Below are 27,844 nucleotides of genomic sequence, written 5' to 3'. Positions count from 1 at the left end.
TTTGGTTATTCTATTTATTTATTCATTTTTTAAATAACTTTCATTATTTTTAAAAAACTTATATTTAAAAAATTTTTATTTTTAATTTTTTAGTTCAGCACCTTCCTCCTTCCAACTTCCCTTCTTTCACCCAATGGTCCCAATCTCACCGTTAGCTTCATTGTTCGTTCTCAAGTGTCTGGCCATGTTACCAATCTAATGCTTTTTTTTTCTTTGCTGCTCTCCACCTGACATCGAGCTCTTTCTTATTCTCACCCATATTGCTGGCTCCATATTGCCGGCTCCATCCTTCCTTCCTTTCTCTTATCATTGGCTAATGCCGGCCTAAAAAAATTTTTATATTTTTATTTACAAAATTTTAAAAAAATAAAAAAGATTTTTGTTTTTAATTTATTTTAAAAAATATAATAGCGACACAAATAAACTAAGATGCTAACTGCCAATTTAATGATCCATTGTGCCAAACTGGGCCAGAGCTTTAACCAGCTTTCATGCACTTATGGCGTCATCCCACTCGCCACCGCACTCCAAGTGCACCCCGCGCGGCCGGGCCCCACCACCCCGGACGCCGACTTCCCTCCGTCCGGACCACAAAATCCCAGCCCCTCCCGTCAAATACGCGGGCCCCACATAAAGTTAACTCTCAGCCGAGGAGAACCGTATCTCTCGCCTCACCTCCGCGATTCGTGCAACGCTCGTATATCTCCATCCGTTGTATAATCCTAACGCATCCCCAAGTCTCTCTGTACTCCCTGTTCGTTTCTTTTCCTCTCTTCGATATTGTTTCTCGGTTCCAAATCTCGTAATTTCTTAATTTGTTCGATTCTTTGATCCATCGGTTCCAGCTCGAATTCGATCGAATCCGTTGGATCTAGGGTTTCTGCAGATAGTCCGGTCGATTCCAGCTCTATTTTTTCGCTGTTTGTTTCAATTGCCGCTTCTGATTTGAGTTGAAAGTGGCTGGAGTTCTGGAGTTCTTCTTGATCGCCAATGGCGGATCACTCGGATACCGATTCCAGTCCGAAGGCTTCGAGCAGTTCTGATTCCAATTCCGGCGGCGAGGAGGAGAAGCCGATTGGCGCAATCCGGACGCCGGCCAAGGCCGGCGAGGATCCGAGCGCGTACGCTGATCCCGAATCCCCGAGCACCGGCCAGCAATCGTCTGATGAGAGCGGGAGCAGCGATGGAGTGCTGGTCGAGCTCCCGGGCAATCCAGATCAGGTAGGTTGTCTCTTTTTTGGTTAAAGATGGGATTTTTTGTGGGTTCAGATTTGGTTCTCTTGTTGAATTGATGCTGAAGAACTCGGAATACAGGAATCCAGAGGGTTGCGGGGGAATCGTGACAGTGGCATTCTGGTAAATATCGATGGATCGATGCAGGAGCCGCCGGACGAGGTGGACCGGAGGGAGGATGCGGGGAAGGAGGAGACTTTCGAGGATGCGTCCGACCAGCTGGGCGTCGTGGGCAGTCGGAGCAGCGGGCTCGAGGAGTCAATGGCCGTAATTGAGACTGGGGAGAGTTCCCCGGGGAGATTGGCTACCAGCGATCTTGCCAGGGTGCGGGCTCGGCTTGAGGACACCATGGCCGAATGCAGAAAGTATAAGGTGAGGTGCCCCTTCTGTTCACCTAGAAAAAACAAATGATTTTTGATTTTTATTCATCAAGGAGTAGATTTGATTCAGGAAGAGAGGGAGTTGTTTGGGAGGCAAGTTGTCAGTCTACGCCAACAACTTCAAGATATGATTAATCAACAATCAGTACTTGCTGTAAACAATGCTGAATTGGTCGAACATCTTCACCAGCTGGAGACAGAGGAACGCGAGGAGGACAAAGCATTGTCATCTCCCACTCCATTACACAGGATGTTAGGTGATTGCTCCAAGTTTATCCATCATTTGAAAGGCATTCTTGGTGAGCAGTTAAATTATGATAGCACAGTCAAGGAGCTTCGTTCTGTTCTTTATGTCAAAGATCAAGAGATCGAAGACCTCAATGTGAAAGCCTCAGAATCTTTGATGTCTCGTGATGTCATCCTTTCTTACTTGGATGCACTTCGGGAGGCATGGTCTGAGTCTTTGAAAGAGTCATCTGATGTTGTTTCCAATAGGTTGTTAGCTTCCCTTTCATCTGTAGTTGGACGAGAACATGGCTCTTTGGAAGATTCTGCTGTTGATGGAATTTCTCTTATTGAGAAGAAGACCTTGTTGTTGATAGAGAAGCACATGCAGTTCTTATCAGAAATCCAACAAGTTGGGCAGTGTTTGGCAGAGATCAGGCCTGACTTTGCAAATTCACCAGAGAATGAATCAGGTATTGTCTTTAGTGTCGCTCGCGAAGAGTTGCTTGAAAGCAAGAGAAAGGAAGCTTTTCTTCAGGAGAGGATGATTAAGCTCGAGGAAGAAAATGGGAAACTGGCTCAAGAGGTCAAGAAGATGAAAGAAAGTTTAGGAGAGGCAAATGCAGAAACAAGCAAAACTAAGATGGAACTTGAGCAGACAGAGAACAGGTTGGCAGCAGCCAGAGAGAAGCTTAGCATTGCTGTGTCGAAGGGAAAATCATTGGTTCAACATCGTGATTCCTTGAAGCAGTCATTGGCTGAGAAGACGAGTGAGCTTGAGAGCTGCATGCAGGAGTTGCAACAGAAGTCTGATGCCTTACAAGCTAGTGAAGCCAGTGCTAATGAGCTGAAGCAGTTAGTAGCTGAGAAGATGGCTGAGCTCGAGGGGTGGATGCTGGAGCTGCAACAGAAGTCTGATGCCTTACAAGCTAGTGAAGTCAGTGCCAATGAGCTGAAGCAGTTGGTAGCTCAGAGGACAAGTGAGCTTGAGGGGTGCATGCGGGAGTTGCAACAAAAGTCTGATGCCTTACAAGCTGCAGAAGCCAGTGCTGATGAGTTGAAGCTGTTATTAGCGGAGAAGACAAGTGAACTTGAGAGGTGCTTGCATGATTTGCAACAAAAGTATGATGATTTGCAAAGTACCGAGGCCACTGCTGAGGAATTGAAGCAGTTATTGGCCAAAAAGTCAAGTGAGCTTGAGAATTGCTTGACAGAGTTGCAACAAAAATCTGATACATTACAAACTGCAGAAGCCACTGCTGAGGAGTTAAAGCAGTTACTAGCGGACAAGACCAGTGAGCTCGAGAAGTGCTTGGCAGAGTTGCGACAAAAATCTGATGCCTTAGAGACTGTTAATGCTAGAACTCAGGAACTGAGTGAAACACACAGTTTGGTTAGTTCCCTAAGAGAGTCACTCTCACAAAGAGACATGGTTCTTCGGGAAATAGAAGAAATTATGTCAACTGATTCCACACAAGAGCTGCATTCCATGGAGGCCATAGATAGGGTAAGGTGGTTTGTAAATCAAAAAAGGCTTGCAGATATCATCTTCCTGGAAAATCACAAAGCTAAAGATGCCTTGTCCTTGATTGGGCTACCAGAAAGCATTTCATCAAGTGAATTGAACTCTCAAATCAATTGGCTAGTGAACTCATTCACCCAGGCTAAAGATGATATTATCAAGCTCCAGGAAGAAATTGCTAGCACCCAGCTCGCTGTAGCATCACATGAATCAGAATTCTCGGAAACACACAGGGAAATAGATCACCTGACTAAGTCTATCTTGGAAGAGAAACAAGCAAAGGAATATCTACAGAACGAGCACAAAAACCTCAGATGCAAATATGAAGAGATAGCTGAAAAGTTGTCTATTCTTTCTTCTGAGAAGGATGGGTTAATGAAGGTATTACTAGAGGTCTCTGAAATCACGCTGGATGATCAACCATCTGTTGACATGAATGTGATGATAGAGAAATGCATGGCTAAAATCAGAGAAAGGATCAAAATCTCGTTTGCTGAGAGTGAACAGATAGAAAGGGTGCAAAGTTTATTGTATCTAAGCAGTCAGGAGCTGAAGCTTTGTGAGATGATTCTGGAAGAAGATCTGATTGATAGGTCCACAATGATGAGGCTATCAGATGAGTTGGGAAGAGTGTCAGAGGAACTGGTTGCTTTGAGAAGTGATAAAGACTCCTTGCAAAAAGAGCTTGAGCGAGCGGAAGAAAAATCTTCTCTTCTTAGGGAAAAGTTGTCCATGGCTGTAAAGAAAGGAAAGGGTTTGGTGCAAGAACGTGAAGGATTTAAACACTCTCTGGATGAAAAAAGTTCTGAAATCGAGAAGCTAAAACATGACCTGCAGCTAAAAGATTCTGCTATCCATGATTACCAGGAGCAGATCAACAGTTTATCTGGGCTCCCAGAGCACATTCAGAAGCTAGAGTCAGATATTGCTTCCTTGAAAAATCAAAGAGATCAAAGTGAACAGATCTTGCAGAAAAGCAATAGTACATTGCAAAGATTAGTTGATTCTATAGAAAACATTGTCCTTCCTACAGATGATATCTTTGTGGGGCCCGTAGAAAAGCTGAACTGGATTGCAGAGCACATTAAAAAATTACAAGTTGCTGAGGCTCATATGCAGAAAGAGCTAGATAAAGTTAAAGAGGAAGCTACCTTGTATTCTAACAGGTTTGCTGATGCCTCAGCAACTATAAAATCACTAGAGGACAGATTAGCTGATGCAGAAAAGCATATTTCTTTCATTGCTGACGAAAAAAAGGACCTGCAACTTGGTAGAGCTTCTATAGAGCAAGAGTTGGAGAAAATGAGAGAGGAACATTATATGCAGGCTAGCAAGTTAGCAGATGCTTATGCAACTATAAAATCTTTGGAAGATGCCTTATCACAGGCAGAAAGAAACGGTTCTCTACTGGTTGCTGAAAAGACTGAAGCAGAATCAAAAAGCAAAGAGGAGATCATTGCACTGAATGCCAAACTAGCTGAGTGCATGGAAGAGTTGGCAGGAACTCATGGCAGTTTAGAAAACTATTCAGCTCAGCTGAATAGCCACTTAGGACATTTTCAGATGCTTGTGAAGGATGAAGGCCTACTATCCTTAATGACTGAAGAGTTCAGGAAAAAGGTTGAAAATTTGAGAAGTATGGGACTTCTAATTCACAATATGCATGAGCAGTTTGCTGAGAAGGGACTACATCTTCATCCTGAGGTAGTTGTTATTTGTGTTTGTCAGATGTTATTTTTTCATCAGTTTGTCTCTATCGCTTTTGGTTGCTGTCAAGGGTTGAAGTATGTACCAGTCTGTCCCAGCAGTGCTATATTGTATCCGTAGAGGACTGGTACCAGGTATGTCCCTTGGTACCATACCTTACTGACACATTGTAGTTAGTGCCACTTTTTGTTGTGTCAGCACCAACTAGCATACCATGTTGGTACGGTATGCAGCACTACCATACTGCCCCCATCTCCAACCAGTATGGCTACTAGTATCACCATTGGTGACTAGTACTCAATGATTTATTTTCATAGTCAAACCATAAAGCAAATGAAGCAATAAAGGTAGAAGACTACCTAAAAGCCCCATGGGATAGGAAGCAATTTCATACCAAACTGGTATGCGGAGGCCCAAGGGAGAAGCAAAAGGCACAATAGGAATACACACGAAATAGAAAGAAAATCCTTTTTTTTGTTTGATCTAATGACCGAAAAACATAGGGAAGATTGAGGGCTTGAGATATAGGAACCTTCTGTTCAGAATTTGCATGAAAGTGTTCTTTGAGAGGATTACATACTCATCTTGATCTGGAGCTAGTTGTGGTTGTTTTCATTAGCTATGACCATTTTAATTACTTATATTTGACATGTTATCTCTCATTATTTTTGTCCATGATCTTTATTGTTACCGGTCTTTGTTCTAAATAATTTCTTCTTTTTTAAACTTATAAGCAAATGAATATAATAAAGATAGAAAAGAATGTAAGGTATCCGTATGTTAGTAGGAATTGAATTTACATAAGCAGGCCCAAGGGATGAAGAGACAGGATAGGAATATACAGCAAATGGCAGGAAAATAATACTATAGAGTATAGACATTATCATGTTGTATAATTATGTGGCTTAGCTTTCTATTGCTGGATTTAGATTTCACGCATCATGATATAGACCTAGATTGAGATTGATGGGAACTCCAAAAGGAATGCAGTTATATCATTTTATGATATGATGGAGCTTATATTCCTAATTACTAAATGGGAAAACTTTTGATACATCGAGTCACGTTATGTCTGCTTTGAAGACATCAGGAAGGAGCCTCACACAGGCTTCAAATATAGCATATATAGATAATAACACAACCGGATCCACTGCAAGAACATTGTTGTTAAGTAAATGGTTAAAGTCTCTAGTTTCTTTTTCTGCCAAATCTTTGAGAGAACTTAGTGAAACAGAAGACCAAGAATACAGTCACTCCTCATCATTTTTCAACACTGAATGTGCATGCTTTATTGAAGAAAGTAGCATTTAGTACACTAGAACAACTTAAATTGTTGAAAGTTTGTTATGGTTTTAATGGCCATCTAATATAGATATGGAGCAGAAGAGAGGAAACATGTACAAGAATTTAGTTTCCTAATTTACTTCCCAAATGCATCAACCCAGACCAAAACAGTTACCAACCTAACCATCCAACGATTATTTCTTTAGGATTTCCTTTTTCCTCTCTTGTTGGATTAGTTCATACAGTCGAGAAATTTTTTTAAAAATGTTTTCTTTAAAAAAAAAGAGATGATCTGATGTCTACTAAAACCCAGTTAGCTAAAGTTTTAGACCAATCTTTGATGGCTGACTTGGTTGTTGTCAGCAGAGATCCCTGTTAGGTTGTACTACTTGGCATATACAATGACATTTTATGTTTCCAGGTGCCCTTTATTATGCTATGAGTGTCTAATGTGTGCTAAAGTCATTATTCATAATGACTGTAATGAATCATTTGTGGTTTCTCCATATTTAGCATTTTCTTATATGAGTTTTTTGATGCATATGTAACATATAGTTATTTACTAAAAGTTCATATGAAGTTCTATAACTGTTATAAGACAATACATGCTTCTACAATGGCTAGTGACAGTTATTGCAATTTTAGAAAACCCCGCACTGATAGGAGAATTAATTGCAGTTATATTACTATTTGCAAAATGATTTAAGATTATGCTGGAGTCATCAAGTAAGCTTAAATTATATAGGAAGCAACTGTTTTTGACTTATTCTGGCTACTTGTTTTGTTGGACTCACTCAGTTGCTGAGGAACTGATAAACTCTTGTTGCATCTACAAAAAGAAAAGTGTAAGGATAGTTGTACAGGCCAGGCTGTTTCTTATATTGACTTGTCTATGATTGGCTTTTTGGGCATCCCTTTTTTTGGCTTACTGTCTATTGCTACAATTTTCTGCTATAGTTATTAGATCTTTTTATATGTTTGTTTATTTTCTCTTCTCAAAGATCTCATATTTACATGAGTTGGTTTTGGATCATTGTTGATTATTTTGATGAGCACAAATTGGAAAAAGAAAAGGATAGAGAGGATATGCCATAGTATGCTGGAAGCAACAAGACTCACATCAGTTCCTATTAAGGTCTGCGTACTGACCGTACCGACGTACCGGTGGGCATTGGTACGGTACTAGTACCGTACTGAACCTAACCGGTACCGTACCGGTTAGGCTAGTTCGGCTAGGTTTCGGCCCCGGCGTGCAGCAAATTTAATATTTAACCCGTACCGATGCGAACCGAGCCGGTTCGCACCCGTACGGGTATGTACTAACATGAACTGAGCCGGTTCGCACTAGTATGGAGTTGGAACTGATAGGTTCTGACCCAGATAGGGTTGGAACCGATTTCAAGGGCTATATCGGACCGGTGCCTATCGGTACTGGTCCGGTACGGGCTGAACGACCGGTTCCGGTCGGTTCAGCATACTATGGTTCCCATTATTTGAGATCTCTATTAAGATAATTTTTGCTAGGTGCCAGATGAAAATTGATAGATAGCACAACCAAAAGTAATGAAAGACTTTGAAAGGCATGGAAGAGTTATGAATGTAAGAATAATGGGTACTACGATAAAGTGCAGAATATTATGGTTGAACTAGAACAAGTTTGGCTAACAAAATTTTTGAAAATTTTAAAACCAAAGAAGATTCCTAACATGTATATTACAGAGAATTGTAGTAGTATCCTGTTGTATTTATAGAGGTGATCTAGAAATGTACATAATTTTCAAAAATAAAGCAAGCATTGTTACCAGATTATGCAAAGGGTGGTAGAGAAAAGAATGGTATAGCTGATAAGCATTTCATGGGACAAATTTGGTTTTCTGCCAAGCCAATTGAGTAAAAAGGCAATTTCTTGCATGGGCTCCTTTCTTTCTTTTTTCAAAGAGCTCTAAGGCTATCATTATCTGATATAGGGTATTGGAATACAGTCAACCCTTATTAGAGCTTGCAGTTCAACAGGTAACACATCCACCTGTTATTTACAATTTCCTAACCAATTTGTTACTTGGTTCATTTCTCTTCTTGCCTAGGCAGTTCTTGAATAGGTGGATGGACCTCTCACATGGTTATAACCTAGAAAATGAATGTGCAGAGGTGTTTCATAGTTTCACGTGAAGGTCATTGACGGAAGTTAAGAGGGTGCTTTATTGTTAGATGGATTCTTCTACGTGGTTGAGGTGTTAGTATTGGAGAGTACTGACAACTGCATGAGGATCAATAAATGTAGGATTCATTGGTCTCTAAACAAAGGATCATGATTTTGCAGAACCTAATCGAAGAACTTTATAAAATTCAAGATATTTCGTCGAAAACTAATTGATATCTAACTAGAGCATCGTTAAGAAACACCATGCACGTCTCTTAGACATAGAACTAGCTAGGGGTCCATATGGAAATACATTCTGATTGATAAATTGTGCCTGTAAGGTGTATTGTGCTTATTTCTGGTTTGACCCATGATAAATATTTCATAAATCACAAGTGGTCCATCTTTATCTCTTTTTGCGACATACTATTTGCAATCTAGTATATTCTCTGGATATAAGATGTAGATTTAAAATTTTTCACATATATCGACAACACCTTATGATACTTTTCTGGCACGTAGTCTATATTCATATGCAAACAAAGCAAGTGAAAAAGCAAGCACGAAAACAATTTATAGCTTGAGTGATGATGTCTTTAGTGCTAGGAAAAGATATCGGTTTTTAAAGTTTTGATGGAATTGAAACTTACTATTCCAATAATCCAGTGGTCAAGTTAGTAAATGTGATGTCTTATAGATGATTGGTTAGTATGTTGATTTTGTTGTTCTTGTTATTAAACCTAAAACTTTACTTTATGATTATAGTTTTTTTTTAATTTATGCTTCTTTTTTTCTGAAGAAAAGTAAACTTGTTACTTTAAACATGTTACCAAGGCAAACTAAATTTTAAGAATCTGCCATTTTCGTGTTTGTGTCCATATTGTGATTTGACACATGTATCCATGCTTTACCCGATGATAGAAAGATGTTGCATAGTAGTGGATGGTAGGCAGATTGTATCTTTTAATACTTCTGTTCCGGTCTCTCATTCTTCTATGGTGTTTTCTTTTTGTCCTTCCCCTGCTCATCCCCTTTCTTTGAGGTTTCTTTCTCACAATTGCCATATGGCACAATCTAGAATGTTGGCCAAAGTCATGGGTAGATTGACATTTGCTAGATAGTAGGGTCATAAATGTCATGTGGAGCCTTTGAAGAACGACAACACCATATGATACTTCTATGGCACGTAGTCTATATTCATATACAAACAAAGCAAGTACTAGAACAATTTATGGCTTGAGTTTATGTCCTTAGTGCTAGGAAAAAATATCGGTTTTAAAAGTTATGATGGAATTGAAACTTATTCTAATAATCCAGTGGTTAAATTAGTAAATGTGATGCTCTATAGGTGATTGGTTAGTATGTTGATCTTGTTGTTCTTGTAATGAAACCTACTATGATTATAGTTTTTTTTTTTTTTTTTTGCTTCTTTTTTCCAAAGAAAAGTAAACTTGTTACTGTAAATATGGTTTCATGAAGCTGCTATTTTCATGCTTGTGTCCATCTTGTGGTTTGACACACATATCCATGCTAACCTGATGATAGGAAGATGTTGCATAGTAGTAGGGGGTAGGCAGATTATATCCCTTAATATTTCTAATTTACTATTCTGGTCTCTCATTTTTTTTCCATGTAGTTTTCCTTTTGTCCTTCCCCTGCTCATCCCCTTTTCTCAACATTCTTTGATGTTTCTTTCTCACAATTGCCTTATGGCACAATCTAGAATGTTAGCCAAATTCATGGGTAGATTGAAATTTGCTAGATAGTAGGTTCGTAAGTCTAATGTGGAGCCTTTGATTTGAGTTCCTCTTCATAGTGGACCACATCTTAATGGGTTAAAGCATCTTTTTTGCTATTGTTGTTGTATAATGTTTGATAGCAATCATTATAATGGATCAAACTTTTCTTTTTTGGAATATAATTTTGAATTTTTAAAGCATTATAATTGTTACGACTGTCTCAATAGTTCACCATAGGTTCAACCTATGGTTTTATATGTGCAGAACAATTTTAATAAAACGAAGTGACATAGTCAAAAATTGATGCTCTGGTGTTTCTAATGAAGTCTCAAACTTATCCAACGTAGAGTTTATCTTTGGCCTAAATCAACAAATTTTGGGCTTGGAAGCATCAACTGTGGCTTGAGAGGGCTCTCTTACCATTTATATATATATATATATTGGGGAGGAAGCATCTAATGCATCATATACTAATCAACTATAAAACCTAGTATATTTTAACATACAATGGAAGGAGTAAGAAAAGAAAATGTCATATGTGTACAAAGGGCATCGGGTCCTGCTCTCTGCTAGTGCTACTAGTTTGAAATAAATGTAGACCTTATTGAATGTTGCTCCATTAGTGGTTGATGAGCAACGTCCAAGCCTTCTAGCCAATTTGAATTAGTAGTGCAGGTTCTTGGAAGGTTTTAAGAAACAAATTGAAAGATGTCAATGAGCCTTTCAAAATATAATCTAGTGGTCTATATCCTCTCCTTAGGTATAGAACAATAGGTCCTAATAAATCAATGATCCGACTGTTACTTCAAGCTAGATGATTTACATGCTGGACTTCCACTGCTGCCACACAAACGCAAAGGATCCAGTTCTTTAATAACCCCGCAAAGCTTAGGTCATGGGCAACCTGGACACTTCCACAGCTTTTTCTTCAATTCTAACCTTAAACAACAAATGTAAGTATTTCTGCTGACGATGGCTGACACTTCTGAAACTTTTTCTTCAATTCTAACCTTGAACAACAAATGTAAGCATTTGTGCTGATGATGACTGGTTTTCTGCTCTTCAAACAAAGCAAATTCAACAATTCAAAACTCATCCTTGATGAACCTTTGCAACCACAAACAAAGTGGCATTTACACACAATAAATTTTGGCGACTCAATTATTTCCCAGCTTGAATTACCGCATCGTCACCTTTTGATCAAAATCTTATGGCTAATAGATGACTTGGAGATGATGAATGATTGTCTATAAACAACATACACATGTCGTCTTGTTAAAGCCTAGAATTTTTCCAATAGAGGGTGATTGATATTGGATAATGTAGCTACTAGGGAAGCACTTCATGATGAAGGGTTGAGAAATTACCTAACTTCAATGGAGACATATCAAAGGATTTCAATGGATTTATGCTAATAACATTTTAAATTTCATCACCACATTTTGAGAGGAGAATGATTATGTTGTAGAAATGGAAGTCTGAATGACTTCAAAGAATTATTAAAAATTCACAAGAGCAAGAATGTTTGTCTAATTCAATGAAAATTTTGATGGAGTGATTAAGTTCATTATAGTGAATAGAGGTTTGGTTTACCAGCAAGGATCTTCCACTTAGGGTGGCACACCAACAAAATTTAAGATATTCACTTGCCCCCATTCATACATGAAAAAGGGATCTTGCAATTGGCGAGAAGGATCAAGTTTCTCTCATAATGTTTCTAATTGTTTAACCTTACTATAATTGCTAACCTTATCGCATCTTTATGGGGTTAGCTTCAATTAGACTTCAAGTTAGCCTCCATTATAATGAACAATTATGGTGTTTTTGTTTTGAGGAAATCGACTATAGGACCCGGACTATGCTGATTGTACCATATATAATTAGGACACTAGGTCTTGCGATGCATCTGGGATTTCAAGTCTCTCTAGAGTAGGTTATCCCAATTTGTCCCAGTTGGGATGGATTGGGATAGTTGCGTCTCGACATTTGGGACAACTTGTTATCCCATGGACACCAATTTTTAAATTTAATTTTGTTTTTTTTATTTTTTTGTCTTTGTTCTTTTTTGTAGATAGTGGTTCTATTCCTTTTCAGTATTATCCTAGTACCATATCGATTTGACCCCAGAACAGCCCTAGACCGGGATGAGTCTTAGCATCGAGATTTAAACCCTTGTCATAAGTGCCAAAATCCTATTGGCCTTCTTTCTCCACCTCTGCATCTTTTCCTTATTTCAGCTTGGGGTTGCTGGTTGGTGGGGATTAAATCTCACTCCCAACCAAGAAACACGGTACCATCCCAAACCATCCGATTTAGGATGTTCCAAACCGTACCAAGGCGAACTGGCATGATTCTGCCCTTGCTCCACCTCTCTCGACGTCTCTTCCTCCCCCTCCCTCTCCCTCTCCTCCCTTCCTCTTCCTCTCTTTCTCCTCTCTCTCCTTCCTTTCCCCCTCCTGCAGTTTTCCTTTGTCGATACGTGCCAGAATGGCATGGCACGATACCGTAATGCGGCCAACTAGTACGGGTGCTGGTAGTGGTACCGCATACCTTGCTCCTTACTAATAATACATTGATACTAGTGGAAAAAAAAACTAGTCCACAATTCTTGGTTTAGAAATGATAGAAAAAGATGGAAACTAAACTTAACAATTGTTGTCATTCATTCAAAAATCCAACCATGAAATATCTTTTCTTTCCATTTTTTAGTAACTTATGCAATCATCATTAACTGAGATGACCAGCTCATCTAGGAACCACATCTTTTCCCTTACATAGAATTCTAGAATATTTTACCAAAATTACATAACTACAGCAAGTCACTACTTTCTAAATTAAATTTGATATATTATTTTATGATTAAAATAAGATGTCTGCATCTCTAGATTTTTACTAAATCTAGATATCCGACCCACAAGATTTGGAATATAATCAAGAGCAAGGATTGAATACCTAGAACATGTTGGCCTATCCCTATTGTTTCGAATCAAATTGATGAGTGCTGGGTTTGGTTTGTGACTCCAGCACAGATCCTAGGTTGTCCTAGTTGGTATTGGGCATTATGAATTGGAGTGGTAACCGACACCAGTTGGTGATGCATCAAAATGAGTTGCACAAATCTCTTTCTTTTCCTTAAACACATTCGAGAGGAGGAAAGAAAGGGACAAGAAACCTAACAAACAACTGTAAAAACTTGTAACACAATGTAAGAAACAAATAAACTGAAAAATTGTATCCCAAATAGCACTAGTCAATCCAAATAAACACTTAAAAAATAGAAAATAGAAATAATGCCATATTGGTGACGATACTAGTACCAACACCATAGAGCAACTCATAAGCTCAAAACCTTAAATTATGCCAAACCCTGAAAAAATCCTTTAAAAAGTCATTAAAAACAACAGAAAGGAGAAAAATGACATCCCATTGAATTACTAGGACACCAGGCCGTCCCAACTAAAAGTATGATATCATTAAATATTGCACCATCCTAGTCCCTGATCAATACCAATTTTAGGACTGAGATTTTAAATCTTTATTGAGCATAATGCTATATGGCACCATTTAGTCATCTATCAATTCCTCGTCCTGACGTGGCATGAGGGAATTGTTATGATTCACTTGGGGTTGGTTGAATCGCAATAAGTCAGTTTTTCCATGAGCCATGAACACAGAATCGGCAGGGTGAGAAGTGCTCTTCATAGAATTTTCTAAAATTAATCTTGTCCCACAATATATCTATACAAAGAGAAGTTCTGCATATGCATGAGCGCTTGACAAATCAGCCTACACACTATGACATGTCATGTGAGCATGAGGAATTGATAAGTGACTAAATGGTTGAGGAAAGCTCAGGTACATGTTCTTGTGGATTTAGTGGAACTTTTTATTACTAAATTTAGGAATGACCAGCCTCTTGTAGGTTATTCAGCCTATACTAAATGTACAATAAACTGATCCTACCATATTTGAAATGCTCAAATCTTTTGGAAGCTGAAGTCTACTAAAATGCCAACCCTTCATCATTTAGTGCATCTTTAGTTTCTTTATGCATACAAAACTCATGCCAGTCTACAAAGCAATTCTCAAACTTGACAGCAAGGTTTCTTCAAGGAATGACATATCTCATGTTGCTGTGCCAGCCTAATATTGGCAGGTACATACCAAGCTGTGCCATATTGGTAGGCACACATGGGCACCACAGCGTGGCAAGCATGGGCCATGCACTTGTGGCTGTGCCATATCAATCAATGAATTAGATTATTCAGACCAACTTAAACCATGCTTAAGTTGATTATGAACCCATGCATTCAATTTATCTTGAATTTTCTTCTACTGTGCATGTGCATTTGGTCGGAGACTTCACACATTGTCCTCGGCAGATGTGACCTTTCCATATTGGAAAAATGTACTGAAAGTTCTTGGTTCTTCTTTGGTAAATTATGCTGGAACTCATAAGCATGGTTGGTACTGATTCATTGTGCACCATCAGATTGTTCAGTTATTCTTTTCAGGAGAGAAAAGAATAACAATATATAATAATATATAAGATGCCAGGCAGATGGTGAAAGGGCTGGTCTTTCATCTTTTGCTAGGTTTATGAAGCCACTTTCCCATCCTTAGTGATGTAATCTTAATCTTGTAGGGGAAAATTTATTCAGTAGTTACCTGTTTGGTTTCTTTTCTTTTGTACTTTTGTTTCTTTAATTTAGACTTAATATCTTGTCATGTTATGGGACAAGACAACCCATATTCTTTTGATTTTCTGATCTTTTTTGGTTTATTACAACTTACTGCTGAGTGTCATAAAACAAAGAGAGATAATGTAATTCAACTGTTTGATTGAATATATCTTTTATAAATGTGATTTTATGGAATAAGATATGAACTTGATTCTCCATGGATAAACTATTGATTTGTTACATCACTTGTAAAGAGGGAAATATACATGAAAATTATTTTTAAAGGAATCTTTATTTTCCTTTATCATTAAAACAATATTTTGAACTGGCCACGTGGCCATATTTTTCCACCATGCTTTTCTCTTTGTTATCCTTGGTAGGTTGTATTCAACTGATCTAATGAATAAAAGTTATGCACTTATAAGTGTGTGCACTTGAAGGGTATAGACATCCATCCAAAGTATGATGTCAGTTCCATGCATTTAATTATGCTATTTTCAGCAAGTGGTTTGTGCGCCTTTTGTCATGTGTTAGTGTTACCACTACATCACATTGTAATATGGCTCTTGCATGATAATTGCTTCTTTAGAGCTTCATTTTTGGCCATCATATATTTCTCGTATGGTTATCTTGTCATGGATATGATCATTATACAGTAACTGATCATATATTTATAGCTACTAACAATGTCACATTCTCACCTTCCTTTTTTTGCTTTGTCTTGGCTCCACAAAGTTGTTTTTGGAATAGGAATTAGTGAAAATAAAAGTGAAAGATGAGGGCTACAATCAAAGATGATGGCAAAAAAGAGTGTCCCGCTGATTTTTTTGGTTTATGTTTATAATTTGGGAAGATATTTTATTGTATAAGTTCATAGCATCATTTTTCTTTAGGGGTCAAAAATTACATTTTGGCGAAATGTTTATGATCCACACCTGACTAGATGCCAGCACTTCTTTATAGCTGGACATGAGGCTGGCATTAACAGAGTTACTTATTGGTTTATTCAAGTTATAAAGGAACATGACAGAGTATTTCCACAATTATATAGGCAGTCTAAGTCCTGATTTTCAAAAGTATTGTATTATATTGCTGAAAGCAATCACTAGGTTGATCTGATGATTTTTTTAGGCCTTTCTGTCTTTCAGCTAAAAATATCATGATCTCATTTTTCTTGTTTAGAAACTTTAGAGATGTTCAAGTACTTTTCAAATTTTTGTTTCTCTTTTTTTATCTTAAACTGTGACATATTAACAATCCCATTTATTTCATTCCTCTGTATTTATTTTTAAACAGTCTCATACCATTGAATTCCCATCTGATTGATCTACCGATGTGGAAATCTGCAGCATGATCATGAGTTTACAAAGCTTTTCTCCCTGTCAAGATTTGAGGATTTTCTCAGTGATAACATACTTCATAACATGACAAGCACACCTGACCTAGGTGATGTTCCATCCTTGACTTCAATCATAGAAGGACTTCATGCTCAAGCAAAACTTCTCCGTGTCAGATTTGGAGGTTTGTCTAAATATATGGATGACCATCTTGCACTTGTGTTGCATGGTCTGCAAGCAACAAGAGGTGAATTCATTCATTTGCTTGATCTTGGAGAATCTTTGAACTCAGATTTGGTTAAGTTGGAAGCTCATAACCAGTCTCAAGAAGCTAAAATTGTTTCTTTACAAAGAGCGGTGACGGCACTTTTTTCAGCATGCGTGGATGCTACCCAAGAACTTCAAATTGAATTCCATTATTTAATGAATTTAGACTCTAACACAGAGGAGGACATAATGAATTCTAGCCTGGACTCAAGATTCAGACAAGCTGTTTCAGGTGGGGTAGAAGGGGGGTATGCTGATGATTATGCTAAGGCAGCAGATGATTTATTACATGCTGCCAGGAGAGTCAAAATTCAGTGTCAACAATTAGGCAATGTCAAGGAAGTCTGGGTGACAACCATAGATGATCTGAAAGATAAATTGAAACAAGCTGAGTTGACTGTTGACACTGCCATTCAAGATCGGCATCTGAGCCAAGAAAGAGTTTCTACATTGGAGAGGGATCTTGAAGCACTGCAAGCTACCTGCAATGAAATGAACTCTCAGATAGAGAATTATCAGGCTATAGAGAAGATGTTGAGGAATAAAGAAGAAGAACTTTTGTCTCTACAACGCACTCTAACTGAAAAAGAAAGAGGTAAGTGCAAACCAGCATTTTTGTTTTCCCTAGACATTTGTCCTTGCTAGCATATTCAGTTCTCATCTTTTTTGTACTTCTTTTGTCTTTTCACGGATAGATGATCAGCTGTTCTCACAAGACCAACTGGAAACCCTTATTCATAAAATCAATAACATGGAGATTCCTTTCAGCGAGTTGGAAACACAGAGTGAAGAATTTCATTTCTCAAGTCCTGTTGACAAGCTCTTTTATATTATAGATAAATTCAGTGAGCTGCTGCATAGGTTGGATATCCTCACTGATGAGAATGAGGATATGCAGTTGATTCATGCATCGCATGTTCACGAAATTGAACAATTGAAAAAGGCTGCTGAGGCCATTGGTACTAATTATCAGGAATTTGAGTCAAAGAGGTCAGAGTTATTTGAGTTGACTGTTGGTCTGGAAAAAGTTATACAGATGTTGGGAGGAAGTGATTCAATTGAAGATCAGAAACCTAAGGCAAAAGCCCTTGTAACTGTTTTGGAAAGACTGGCAATAGCTTCAAGTGTGGATTCTGAAAATTCCAAGTCAAGGATACAGGAACTGGGAGCTAAGTTGCAGGCAAAGGAAAAGGCTGTGGATGAATTGACAGCAAAAATTAAGATGCTTGAAGAGTCATTTCATTCTCGCCCTGCACAGACTGACATTGTAAAAGAAAGGACTGCCTTTGAAGCATCTCCAGCAGCAACAGGATCAGAGATATCTGAGATTGAAGATGTGGTACGATTCATTTTTATGTCCTTTCTGTTTTCAGCTGGAGAGGAATATTTTATCTTTACTATTGAGTATGTTTAATTATTAGAGTTGATGGAGGCATGCCTCAGATTAGGGATTATTGCATCCTTGCAAGAATTTAAATGGGTAGGAACAAAATTAAAATGTTTTATCTTGAGGGATCAAAGTCCTTTTACTTGATTTGTTGGCCAAAGCTGATAAGGGTACAAGACCAATTCTGAGTGATATACTGGTTGCTGCACAATGAACTAGGTTCCTCTCAAAAGAAAGATGTTAAATATATAAAAATCAATAAAAAGTTTAGAACTCACTAAGTATCTGAAGTTCTGAACATAAAACAGATGTTAAAAACAGTTAATGAGTAGTCGTTAATACTTGAGTTCATAAAGTTATGCTATCTATTTCTTCGAATATAATTGAGCATGTTTAACTCTGAAAATATATGGAGTGAAAGAAACTAGAATTGTGTTGAGATTATACATTCATTAAGTATGTCGTACTGGACGGTACGGAGGTACCGTACCGTACCAGTTCGGTACTGGTGCCCGATATGGGTGGCGTACCGACACTCAGTACGCCAAAAAATTTTTGTATCGTACCATACCGACACTGTGCTAGTGTGGCACCGGTACGGGATCCGGTACCGAGACAACAAACCTTGCATTCATAAATCTAAAATCTAAAAGTCAAGGCAGAAAAATGACTTAATGAGGATAGAAGCTTGCACTGAAAGTGTATGCTGTGGAATTCTCATGTATAGTTCTGCATATTGAATGCATAAATTTGTTCACATCATAAATCCTATATTGATGCCTTATATATTTTTCAATCATGAACTTTTTGAATGAGAATTAAACTTCAAGATTGTAAATAAAAAATTAAATCATACATGCATAGATCCAACAAAAGTTAGTGCACGTGTATTAGATTGCTATTCAACGTCCTTGAAAGCAATAGACTGAAGTTGTTTTTATGTTGTAAATTGTTTTCCTTTGCCACCGGACAAGAAATGTCACATATGACTTACAAAAGGAGATGGATATTTATTTTGCAATCGCCTTCTTTTCTCCTCTTATCCCTTGTCTCCATATTCTTCAAATATATTCCATTAGAGTGTACAAATCATGGAAAGATCTATTTTTAATTACCTGTAGCCAGCTGGTACCAACCATAACTGACCTGAGCATTATGGTTTCAGATTAGGGGTAGTTCTGGTTCCTCCTGAAAGCTGACCCTGTAAGGGAAGAGAGTTTGAGTTTTACTGTGCTGTGCTTGTAGGGGAATGCACCAGCCAGCTTTATTAGCAATTAAGCATATTCTATTTGATTTCTGTCATTATATATGTAGGGGGTAGATGGGTAGACATAGGAAGGGTTATTCTCAATAAAGACAACTATATATGACAAGACTTATCTGATTATAGGAAAGAATGGAGGGATAGATATCTTATAGGAAAAGAATAGGTTGGATGAACCAGAGGGGTCATTCTACAGTATTATGTAATCCTCGTATGCCATTTATACTTGGGTGGTAATTCAAGAAATTAAAAGATAGGCCAACAAATCATGGATCAACATGTTCAGCAATATAGTAACCATGTTCTAAGTACATACGGTTGTGTGGAAAGTTGGGAATGCTGGATTGGATGTGTATTAACATAAGAAAGGATACATTTACAAAAGGAGTATACTAAAGGGCATGTGAGATGACAATGAGTAATTGAGTTCTAATTGGTGTTATATAGGTGTATCCTGTCTGAGGATGTGTTTGTGACAAGAACGTGGTTTGACATGTAACAAGTTTTAGAAAGGAGGAAGACCTAAAGTTGCATGGAGGAAATGCTGTAGAAATTAATGGTAAATTTGGCTATTATAAAGCTTGTAGCAGTAGAAATGATTGACAAAGTAGATTCTATATTGTTGGGGTGGAGCTTGTTGGTTACTGATTAAGTCAAGGATGATTAAAAATGGAAACATGAGATATAGATTAATTACTTTTGGAAGAAAGCTGATTTGTGTATTGGTACGTTGGATTGGAAACACAAACTAGGAGGCAGCATAGATTGAGTGGAATACGAACTGGTCTTCAATGATCACACCTCAGAGGTGAACAAATCGGACTCTTTAATTGATCAAGGATGGGGAGATTGGCCAACCTTTAAACCCAAAAAATTAATCTGCATATTTTCCATATTGATGAAATCAACTGAAATTTCATTAAATCTTAAGTTTTCTAAAAATAACATTTTTGTTTATAAAAAGATTATAACAGCTTGAAGCCATAGGGATTTGACCTGTCTTATCAAGCAGCTCAACATACATGTTGTTATATCATCATGTTACTTTAGGAGTATGGCTATTTAACCCTTGTTGTTCGTCTATCAGTAATAGGTTTATCCGTTTTCTATTGCTGGCTTCAATCCAAGTTAGTATGGTGCTATATATGGAGTTGTTGGAACCATTTTGATTCTTTGTCCTTACCTATGGGATCTCCTATGAATCTTGTCCATGAGATATCCTTTCCTTTCAACAACTCAATGCAATTTCTTTTGTCCCCTTACAAATATTGGTTTTGGTTCATTTGATTTTCCATTTATTTTTTCAGATGACTAGTCCATACCTATTAAATTTAGACTGCCTTGAATATCATTGCTGAATCTTTATTGTTCTCCATTTAGGTTCCATATTTTTTTTCCCTTTCTGTGTCATTCCACACATCCTTGGCCTTTCCATCCTCTTATCTGATATTCAACCATTATTGTGCATGTTATTTTATGTCGAGCTTAAGCATTTACTACCATTTCCTATATTCTGATCCCTCCATTTGTTAATGTTCTCTGATAGTCTGATGCATCCTTCACCCATTGCCTCATCTCACATATACGGTGACCCATGTCCTGCGCAATTGTAATCCTTTACACACAATTTATGTCTCGGCTTTCTTATGTTTAACTTGTAGCTGTGAAAAATTTGGTCCTTTAATCATTAGTGGCCATCATGAACTCCAATCTTATGAAGAAGTTAAACATTTAGAGGGGCAGGTCACCATGGTACTGGAGCTATATGCTCTTTAGTGAACCTAATTTTGTCTCATCCTCCTCATAGAAGGTCACTATTAGATTCAAGGTGAGTTACCAAAGCAAGACCCATTCAGATGTTTCAGTTGAGCAACCCATTCAGATGGTTTAGTGGAGCACTGCATGGGTTGTTTGTTTTATGCATATTCCCACTTGAATTCTTGACATCATTTATGCTATTACATTGCCTTGTGATAAAGTTGACCACTATGCTCATTGACTGCTGTGTATAATTAACTCCTCTATTTTTGATTGGCACAAAAAGCTGTGTTTCGTTAATCTCCCATGGAATCCATTTGTAACCCTCCCCTTTACCAAAAGCTGTCATGGACATTTTATCCTGATTTGATACTCCCCTTAGCATTCTAAACTGCTCTCGTAAGTAGATGCCATCATTTTATTCTCATTGCCCTTCAAAAGCAATAGATGGATGGACTTTGAGCCCTTCCCTACTTGGATGTTGAGGTTTCTCAAACTTGTGGATGGTGTTGCCACAATAGAATGCAACTGCTGTGTTCCCAACTGGATTAATAGCATGCATCTATTTGGAGTATGCACCTTCTATTGATTTGATGGTTACCTGAAGTTTCATGTTGTTGATAATAAACCCCTTACATATTCCTGGTGCATATTTTCAATTGGTGAGTGTTCAGATCTGTTTGCAGTTTTGTAAATGCTCATATAATTGATGTGGTGGCTATCCTGTTCATGTTTCTTGTTTGGTGGACCTTGCGCTTTCTTGGTTGCCTTTAAGGAAACATAACTTCTTATATTCTCTCTTTGACCTCCTTATGCAAGTTCAAAGCCTCTAATTGATGTTGCGGCTAGTGAGTCTATTAATGAAAACCCTATTTCTAGACATTGCATTTCATGTCTTGGAGATTCTCATCTCCCAGATAGGCAAGAAGCTGTATATAGCTTCTCGTCACAATTGTGGCCAAGTATGGAGCAATGCTCAATATCATTAGAGAAGCTGTTTGGCTTGATTTTCTCATAACCTAGGTATGGTGACTATTATCGTTCATTTTCCTACTTTTACCGTGTGCATCATAATGCTTTTTTAAGAGCTCGAGTCTGGATTTTGGCAACATGTAAAACAAATGGAGTTTTATTATCACTCAGCTCTCCATGTTTATCATCTACAGAATAGTTTCAGAACATCCAATCGATTGAGAGCTTTTAGATCCCTTTGTGAAGATCCATATCACCAACCATCATGTCTTTGATATCCACTAGAAGAATTCTTGGAGTTCACGAGAGGGGGGAGGGAGTGTGAAATATTGTTTTATGAGGTTGTACGTTAATGTATTAGATTCTGGCATAAGATGTAAGAAGTCTCAAGAAATGAAAGAATTTCTTGTGATTTCAACAGATAGGCTATGCAGAGCACTTAAGCGGGAGGCTGTTGAGCACAAAGAGTGGTTATTAGTAAGTAGGAATTAGCTATTTGCAAGTTATTTTTAGATACACTTATGAGGGGCTGTATGTTATCATGACTACATGTATTATTACCTGTTACCACTTCTTTAGTAAATATTGCTTTATTGTGTCTCCCTGATGAAGTTACAACTGCATTTCACATCCTTGGTATCTTTTGTCTATTCTGAAAGTTTGATATGAAAAGATTCTGCTGTACTCCAGAATCTGCAGAGGTAATGTATGTTTAGAGAGTCTGATGGATGGGGAAGTGCTAAAAGAGGAGAAAGCAAGAATAGGTGAAATTGCCTGGATTTGAAGCTTGCAATTTTATTAAGAAATGGTACTGATGCTTCCAATCTCTAAGAAAATGACCAGAATGCATCTTGTATCAATTTCTCCTGAGATTATCAAAGGCGTATGAATGAATTCCTTGACTGCCGAAGGGCACCTATGCTCCAAAGTGGACTGCTTAATGACTTAGCCAATCCATCTCAATGGAAAGGCAAAAGACCAACAAAAGCTTGGAAATTAACACTGTTAACTTATATTTTTTCATGTCATACATATAAATAACTAAATAAAACCATTATAATTTGAGATTGAATTATCGGCTTGGTATGCAATTTGAATTGTAACAACTAACAGGTAGAGAACAACTCAAAACAATCAGCATAATCAGCATGTCAACTCATTAGTCTTTCATGAAATGTAGACACATGCTAAAAAAGTAAAAACAGAGAGCTATTGTGGTAGGATGAAAAAACAAGTATGGGAAAACATAGATGAAGTGAGAAAAACAGAAAATACAACAGAAGAAGAATGGAGATAAAAGAAGCGTGCAACTTGGGAAGAGGCGAAAAACAACAGAGGAAAGCATATGAGTAAAGGGAGCATAAAAACAGATTTACAGAAAAGAGGGGTGGGGGTGGAGAACATATAGCTGTGGGGGGATGAACTAGGAGTATAAAGAACGAAAGAAGGCAGGTTGTATGGGAGATGGTGGGATGTTGGGGGAGGGTAAAAGAAATGACAAGAATTAAAGAGGGATAGGAAAAGAGACAACAAAGGATTAAATAAGAGGAGGATAAAAGAGCAAAGAAAGAAGAATGAAGAAGGGGATGAAAAAGAGGTAGAATCTTGTGGAAATGGGATGGAAAAATACCTGTCCAGGGCTTTTGAGCAGTCAGGTAACTGTTGTTTGGGCTGCCAGAGACTCTCGAGTAGGCAGTGGACCGTTGGAACTGCAGAGGGTCATCAGTGAAGTGACTCTAGAACTGCCACTTGCCCTTAACTTCTGATGGAGGGAGAGTGTTGGGTTTGGATGAGTTCAGGATGAAGGTTATAACTTATAAACATGTCCTCTTCCATGCAAGTAGTAAACATGTGCGCTGAAAGCATGCGTCTCTAGTCACGTTCAGAGTATGCAGGGATAACAATATTCATAGTCATAAAGATGTAACGAAGAAGGCTTATTCTGTGCTTGTCCATTTCCATGGAAATTTAGAGCTTATGGCTACATTCATAATCATACCAAGCCTTTTCAAGTTCTTAGTTACGCTTTGATCTACATTTTCTTGTTTCCAAACACAACACAGACAAATTAAATATAACCACAAAACCATAACAAGCAAGACTAATCCTTTGCTGTTTGTTCCAATTAAGTCTTAATCTCTTCTTTCAACTCAAACCGTCTCATTTCTTTCATCTTCTCTGCCTTCCCATCCCTCTATGCATCCGAGCACTTCCCAAAATTAGCAGCTGTTGTCATTGTCTCTATGCTGATAGTATCTTTATTGGGCCAGTATCAGTTTATCCAGTACATCATAGATCATCAGATTTATGAAACCAAATTGCAACATAGTATTTTATCATTGAAATACTAACGTGCATGCAATTTTAATTATTCATACTGGAGATCCTGAACTTGCTTATGCATATATGCAGGGGCCAATTGGAAAGAACTCAATATCACCTGTCACCACTGCTGCACATGTGAGAACAATGCGGAAGGGCTCAAATGAACATCTGGTTCTTAGTATTGATTCTGAGTCCGATCGGTTAATTGCGGCCCAGGAAACTGATGATAAAGGTTTGATATTGACAGCCTCTGTGATCTTACTGTAGTTCTATGTGCAGTACCTTCCTGATGGAATATCAATTCCTTTCATGTCAGGTCATGTTTTCAAATCTCTGAACACATCTGGTCTCATTCCAAGGCAAGGAAAGTTGATTGCAGATCGGGTTGATGGTATCTGGTAAATTTGTCATCTTTTAACTTCACTGATGCTTATGCTTTCTACTTGTTTTTACATTCATGCAATGATTGATCCTTGAGTAGTAAATCTACAAAACAAAATTTTATTTATTCAGATATTTGGGAATCAGTTCTGCAATAAGATTGTCCACCCATTTTTTCTTTTGAATATTAGTTTGATAAAACCAAACGTAGATATAAAGATAAAGCTGCCTTTGTTTAGGATTTACATCTGTATCAAGTATCAACAAGTAGATCTATTTGGCTTGCCAACTAGCTTACCTGTTAGTATCCACCAAGGGGGAAGGTGGAGACATGAGAAAGAAGGATAAAAATGGGATGGGGATCATTGGAGTCCTGCGAACCCTTTATTTTTTTTGGATTCCAGAATTACCTGTTTGGGTGGATTTCAATGTCCCAAACAACTTGGAACGGGGTAGGATGAGTTCTGGTTCCTCCTGTCTCTCTTCTGTCTTGGAGGCCCCATCTAGAATGGGAGACATTCTAGTCCATCCTACTTCTCTTTCTTCCCTTTCCCTGGGTTGCTATTCCCACCTTATGTTACATGGACTCGGGTTCATGTCTCAGGTGCTGGTATTTTTCCATCTGTTGCATCCTTTCAATTTCTAAATCTAATGGACCTGGCAACATAGCTCCCAACATGACATCTTACATATAGGTGATCGGGCATCGAAATAGGCCCTTATTTATGGCTGAAGATCATCAGCTTTTCTAAATTTAAGCAGATGAAGTTATTCTATTCTGCATTTGGTGCTTTTGCAGGGTTTCTGGAGGTCGGATATTAATGAGTCGCCCAGGAGCAAGGCTAGGTCTCATAGCATATTGGATCTTCTTGCATCTATGGCTGTTGGGCACCATTCTGTAACATTGCAAAGTAGTAGCCACCGCTTACAACTCGCAAATTGTACCATAGAATGTTTTATTTTTATTTTATTTTATTTTTACATATGATCTATAAGTCATTCATTTTTCCCTCATCCGCTTAAATCTGTATTCGGTCATTCATTGGATATCATACAAGTCAAGGATATAAGTCCATAAGAATAATATCACTTTTGGGTACATTCAAGTTGGGGATGCATTGCTTTGGTTTGATCTAATGGTGAGCTAGTCACGGTTCTGGCAACCACTCTACCTGATGCTGAAGTCAAATATCTGGACACATATCTCGGCATGGACCGATACCAGATGGATAACATGCGAGATAAGGTCTCTATGTATCAGGTTTTTCCAGCTCCGCCGAGTTCAGTCACAGATGTCTTGAGCAGATCTTTGACTTAAAAGGGTCAGGCAAATGGACTGCTTCTCAATGCAAGCATGTAGAGAGGTAAACTCTAAAACAGGTTGAAACAGGTTTGGGGTTTCTATACCTATCTGAATCCTCTAGGTCAGGCTTCAAGTGAATTGGACTGAATTGTTTCATATCCGGAATCTGAACTGAAAAATAATCTGGTCCAGTCCAAACCAAAGTCGTTTCGGTCAGAACTGGATCAAAAAAAAAAAAACAAAGAAAAACAATCTAAATATGAACTTATTTGGACCAGGTCAAACCAGCTCGAACTTTACTGGAATTTATGAAACTAGTTGCTGTTTGCATCAACTTTATGTAGTTAATCATTCCTTTAGATTATTAGTCTTCTTGATACTCTGTCATTTGTTTTCCTTCTGTTATTGGGTGAGGTTTACATGGAGGCCAGGTTGAGCTTCCTTGTAATGTGTTGGCTTAAAGGCTTTGTGCCGGACATAGGACGAATTTTACCCAGCCATACATCATCATACCATTATTGGGGATGGAGCAGGTGGTGGGAAGGGTTGTTCCATTTCCTTGGCATGAAAAGTTCTCTTACCATAAGGATGCAAATGAGTCAGGTTGGACTTTACCACAACCTGACACAGGTTATTTTTTGGATATTGATTTTGAACCCAAACCCAACGTGTTGTCTTGATAGGTCAAGTCGGGCACATGAGGAAAATTGTAGACCCAATAGGTCATTTCATCTAATTGGGGTGATGCATGACCTAGACCCAACCAAAATGTTCGAGTCTAGATCGGGATCATGACAGATCTATAGTTTGGGTGAAGCATTTAGCAATCCTTTTATAGCTAGAAAAATATAATAATTTGTTATCAAATATAAAATCAGTAAAGACTTTAAATAAAATTAAACAAACGTTAACTTAAACATGAATTTTTCATTCAAATAGAACTTATAAATTTGATCCAACAAATGAACATATTCAATAATCAAGTTTGCAAATTACAATTTTAATAAAATAAATAATATTCATGTAAAATAATAAATAATCAATATATCTGAGAACATTATAAATAAGCTCATGTGGACAAAAAGTAAATTCTTAACACAACCTAGTGAGAGAGAGAAGGTTTAAAGGTTCAGCCTCTGGGGTGAAGGGATATATGGATTGGTTTACATGAAGTTTAATCAATTAATGGGGAAAGATGTTTAGAGAGAAAGATGAGCTTGTTTTAATATGATTTCGTCTAAGTTGGTTTGGATATATCCTTTATTAGTCCCAAAAGGACAAAATTATTTGCAATTTGGGCCAAGTTAGGTCAGAAATTATACAATGCAGGCCTAAGCTGATTTTCAACCTTTAATTTTTTTATCTCAACCTAAGATTTTTAGCTGACTGTTTTGCCTATCACTTGCTCTAATTTTTGGATCTTAGTCCGTGCCCCGTTCCGAGCTATGATCCATCCAACTTTCTTTGTCAAGTAGGCTAGGGATTTCTTGGTTCAATGGAACTCTCTTTGGAGAGAATGCACTCTCACAAACTAGAGCTGGAACGTTTTACATTTTTTTGATTTGTTGATGGTAATGGATCGTCTTTGCATTTCAGAAAGTTAAAATACGAGCACTGTTCAATTTATAGACATTCTTTGCTTGGATGTTTTCATTTTAAGGAATAGATCAAGACAAGTCTAATCAAATTGGGTCTAAATTATCTCAGGAGCCAGCCTTGCTCATTTGCAGCCCTAATAATATGAGGAAAATGGTGTAAATATAGGAATTCATGAGACATAGGGGGCTAGTTGAATGTCAAGTTGAGTCATATTAATTTAGTGGGCATAGGGAAGGTTTTTCATGCACTAAATTGGTGCCGTAAAGTATTTTCACTTCATGGTATATCAATCATATCCAATAATATTACTGATAGTGTCATATACTATCTCTGCAAATC

General features: G+C 37.8%; 1 protein-coding gene across 2 annotated transcripts; it reads left to right on the top strand.

Annotated features, from left to right (window-relative positions):
- The first annotated feature begins 621 nt into the window (after positions 1–621).
- LOC103711608 (trans-Golgi network-localized SYP41-interacting protein 1-like) lies at positions 622–25,709 on the top strand. Of its 2 annotated transcripts, XM_008797829.6 has the most exons (8): positions 622–1,221; positions 1,315–1,605; positions 1,684–5,064; positions 16,262–17,111; positions 17,212–17,855; positions 24,310–24,454; positions 24,539–24,620; positions 25,403–25,709. In XM_008797829.6, the coding sequence occupies exons 1-8, from the start codon at positions 991–993 to the stop codon at positions 25,503–25,505; spliced, it is 5,727 nt and encodes a 1,908-aa protein (XP_008796051.4). In that variant the 5' UTR covers positions 622–990; the 3' UTR covers positions 25,506–25,709. The 2 variants fall into 2 exon arrangements, with proteins under 2 accessions (XP_008796051.4, XP_088576136.2); XM_088720010.2 differs by lacking the exon at positions 622–1,221 and having other exon boundaries at positions 1,466–1,605; positions 1,673–5,064.
- Positions 25,710–27,844: the final 2,135 nt, after the last annotated feature.

Source organism: Phoenix dactylifera, chromosome 4 (assembly GCF_051530095.1).
Source record: "Phoenix dactylifera cultivar Ajwa chromosome 4, Ajwa_hap1_PhDact_Kaust_v1.1, whole genome shotgun sequence".
NCBI lineage: Eukaryota > Viridiplantae > Streptophyta > Magnoliopsida > Arecales > Arecaceae > Phoenix > Phoenix dactylifera.
The sequence above is the reverse complement of the archived record's forward strand: the minus strand, read 5'-3'. Positions and strand labels throughout refer to the sequence as shown.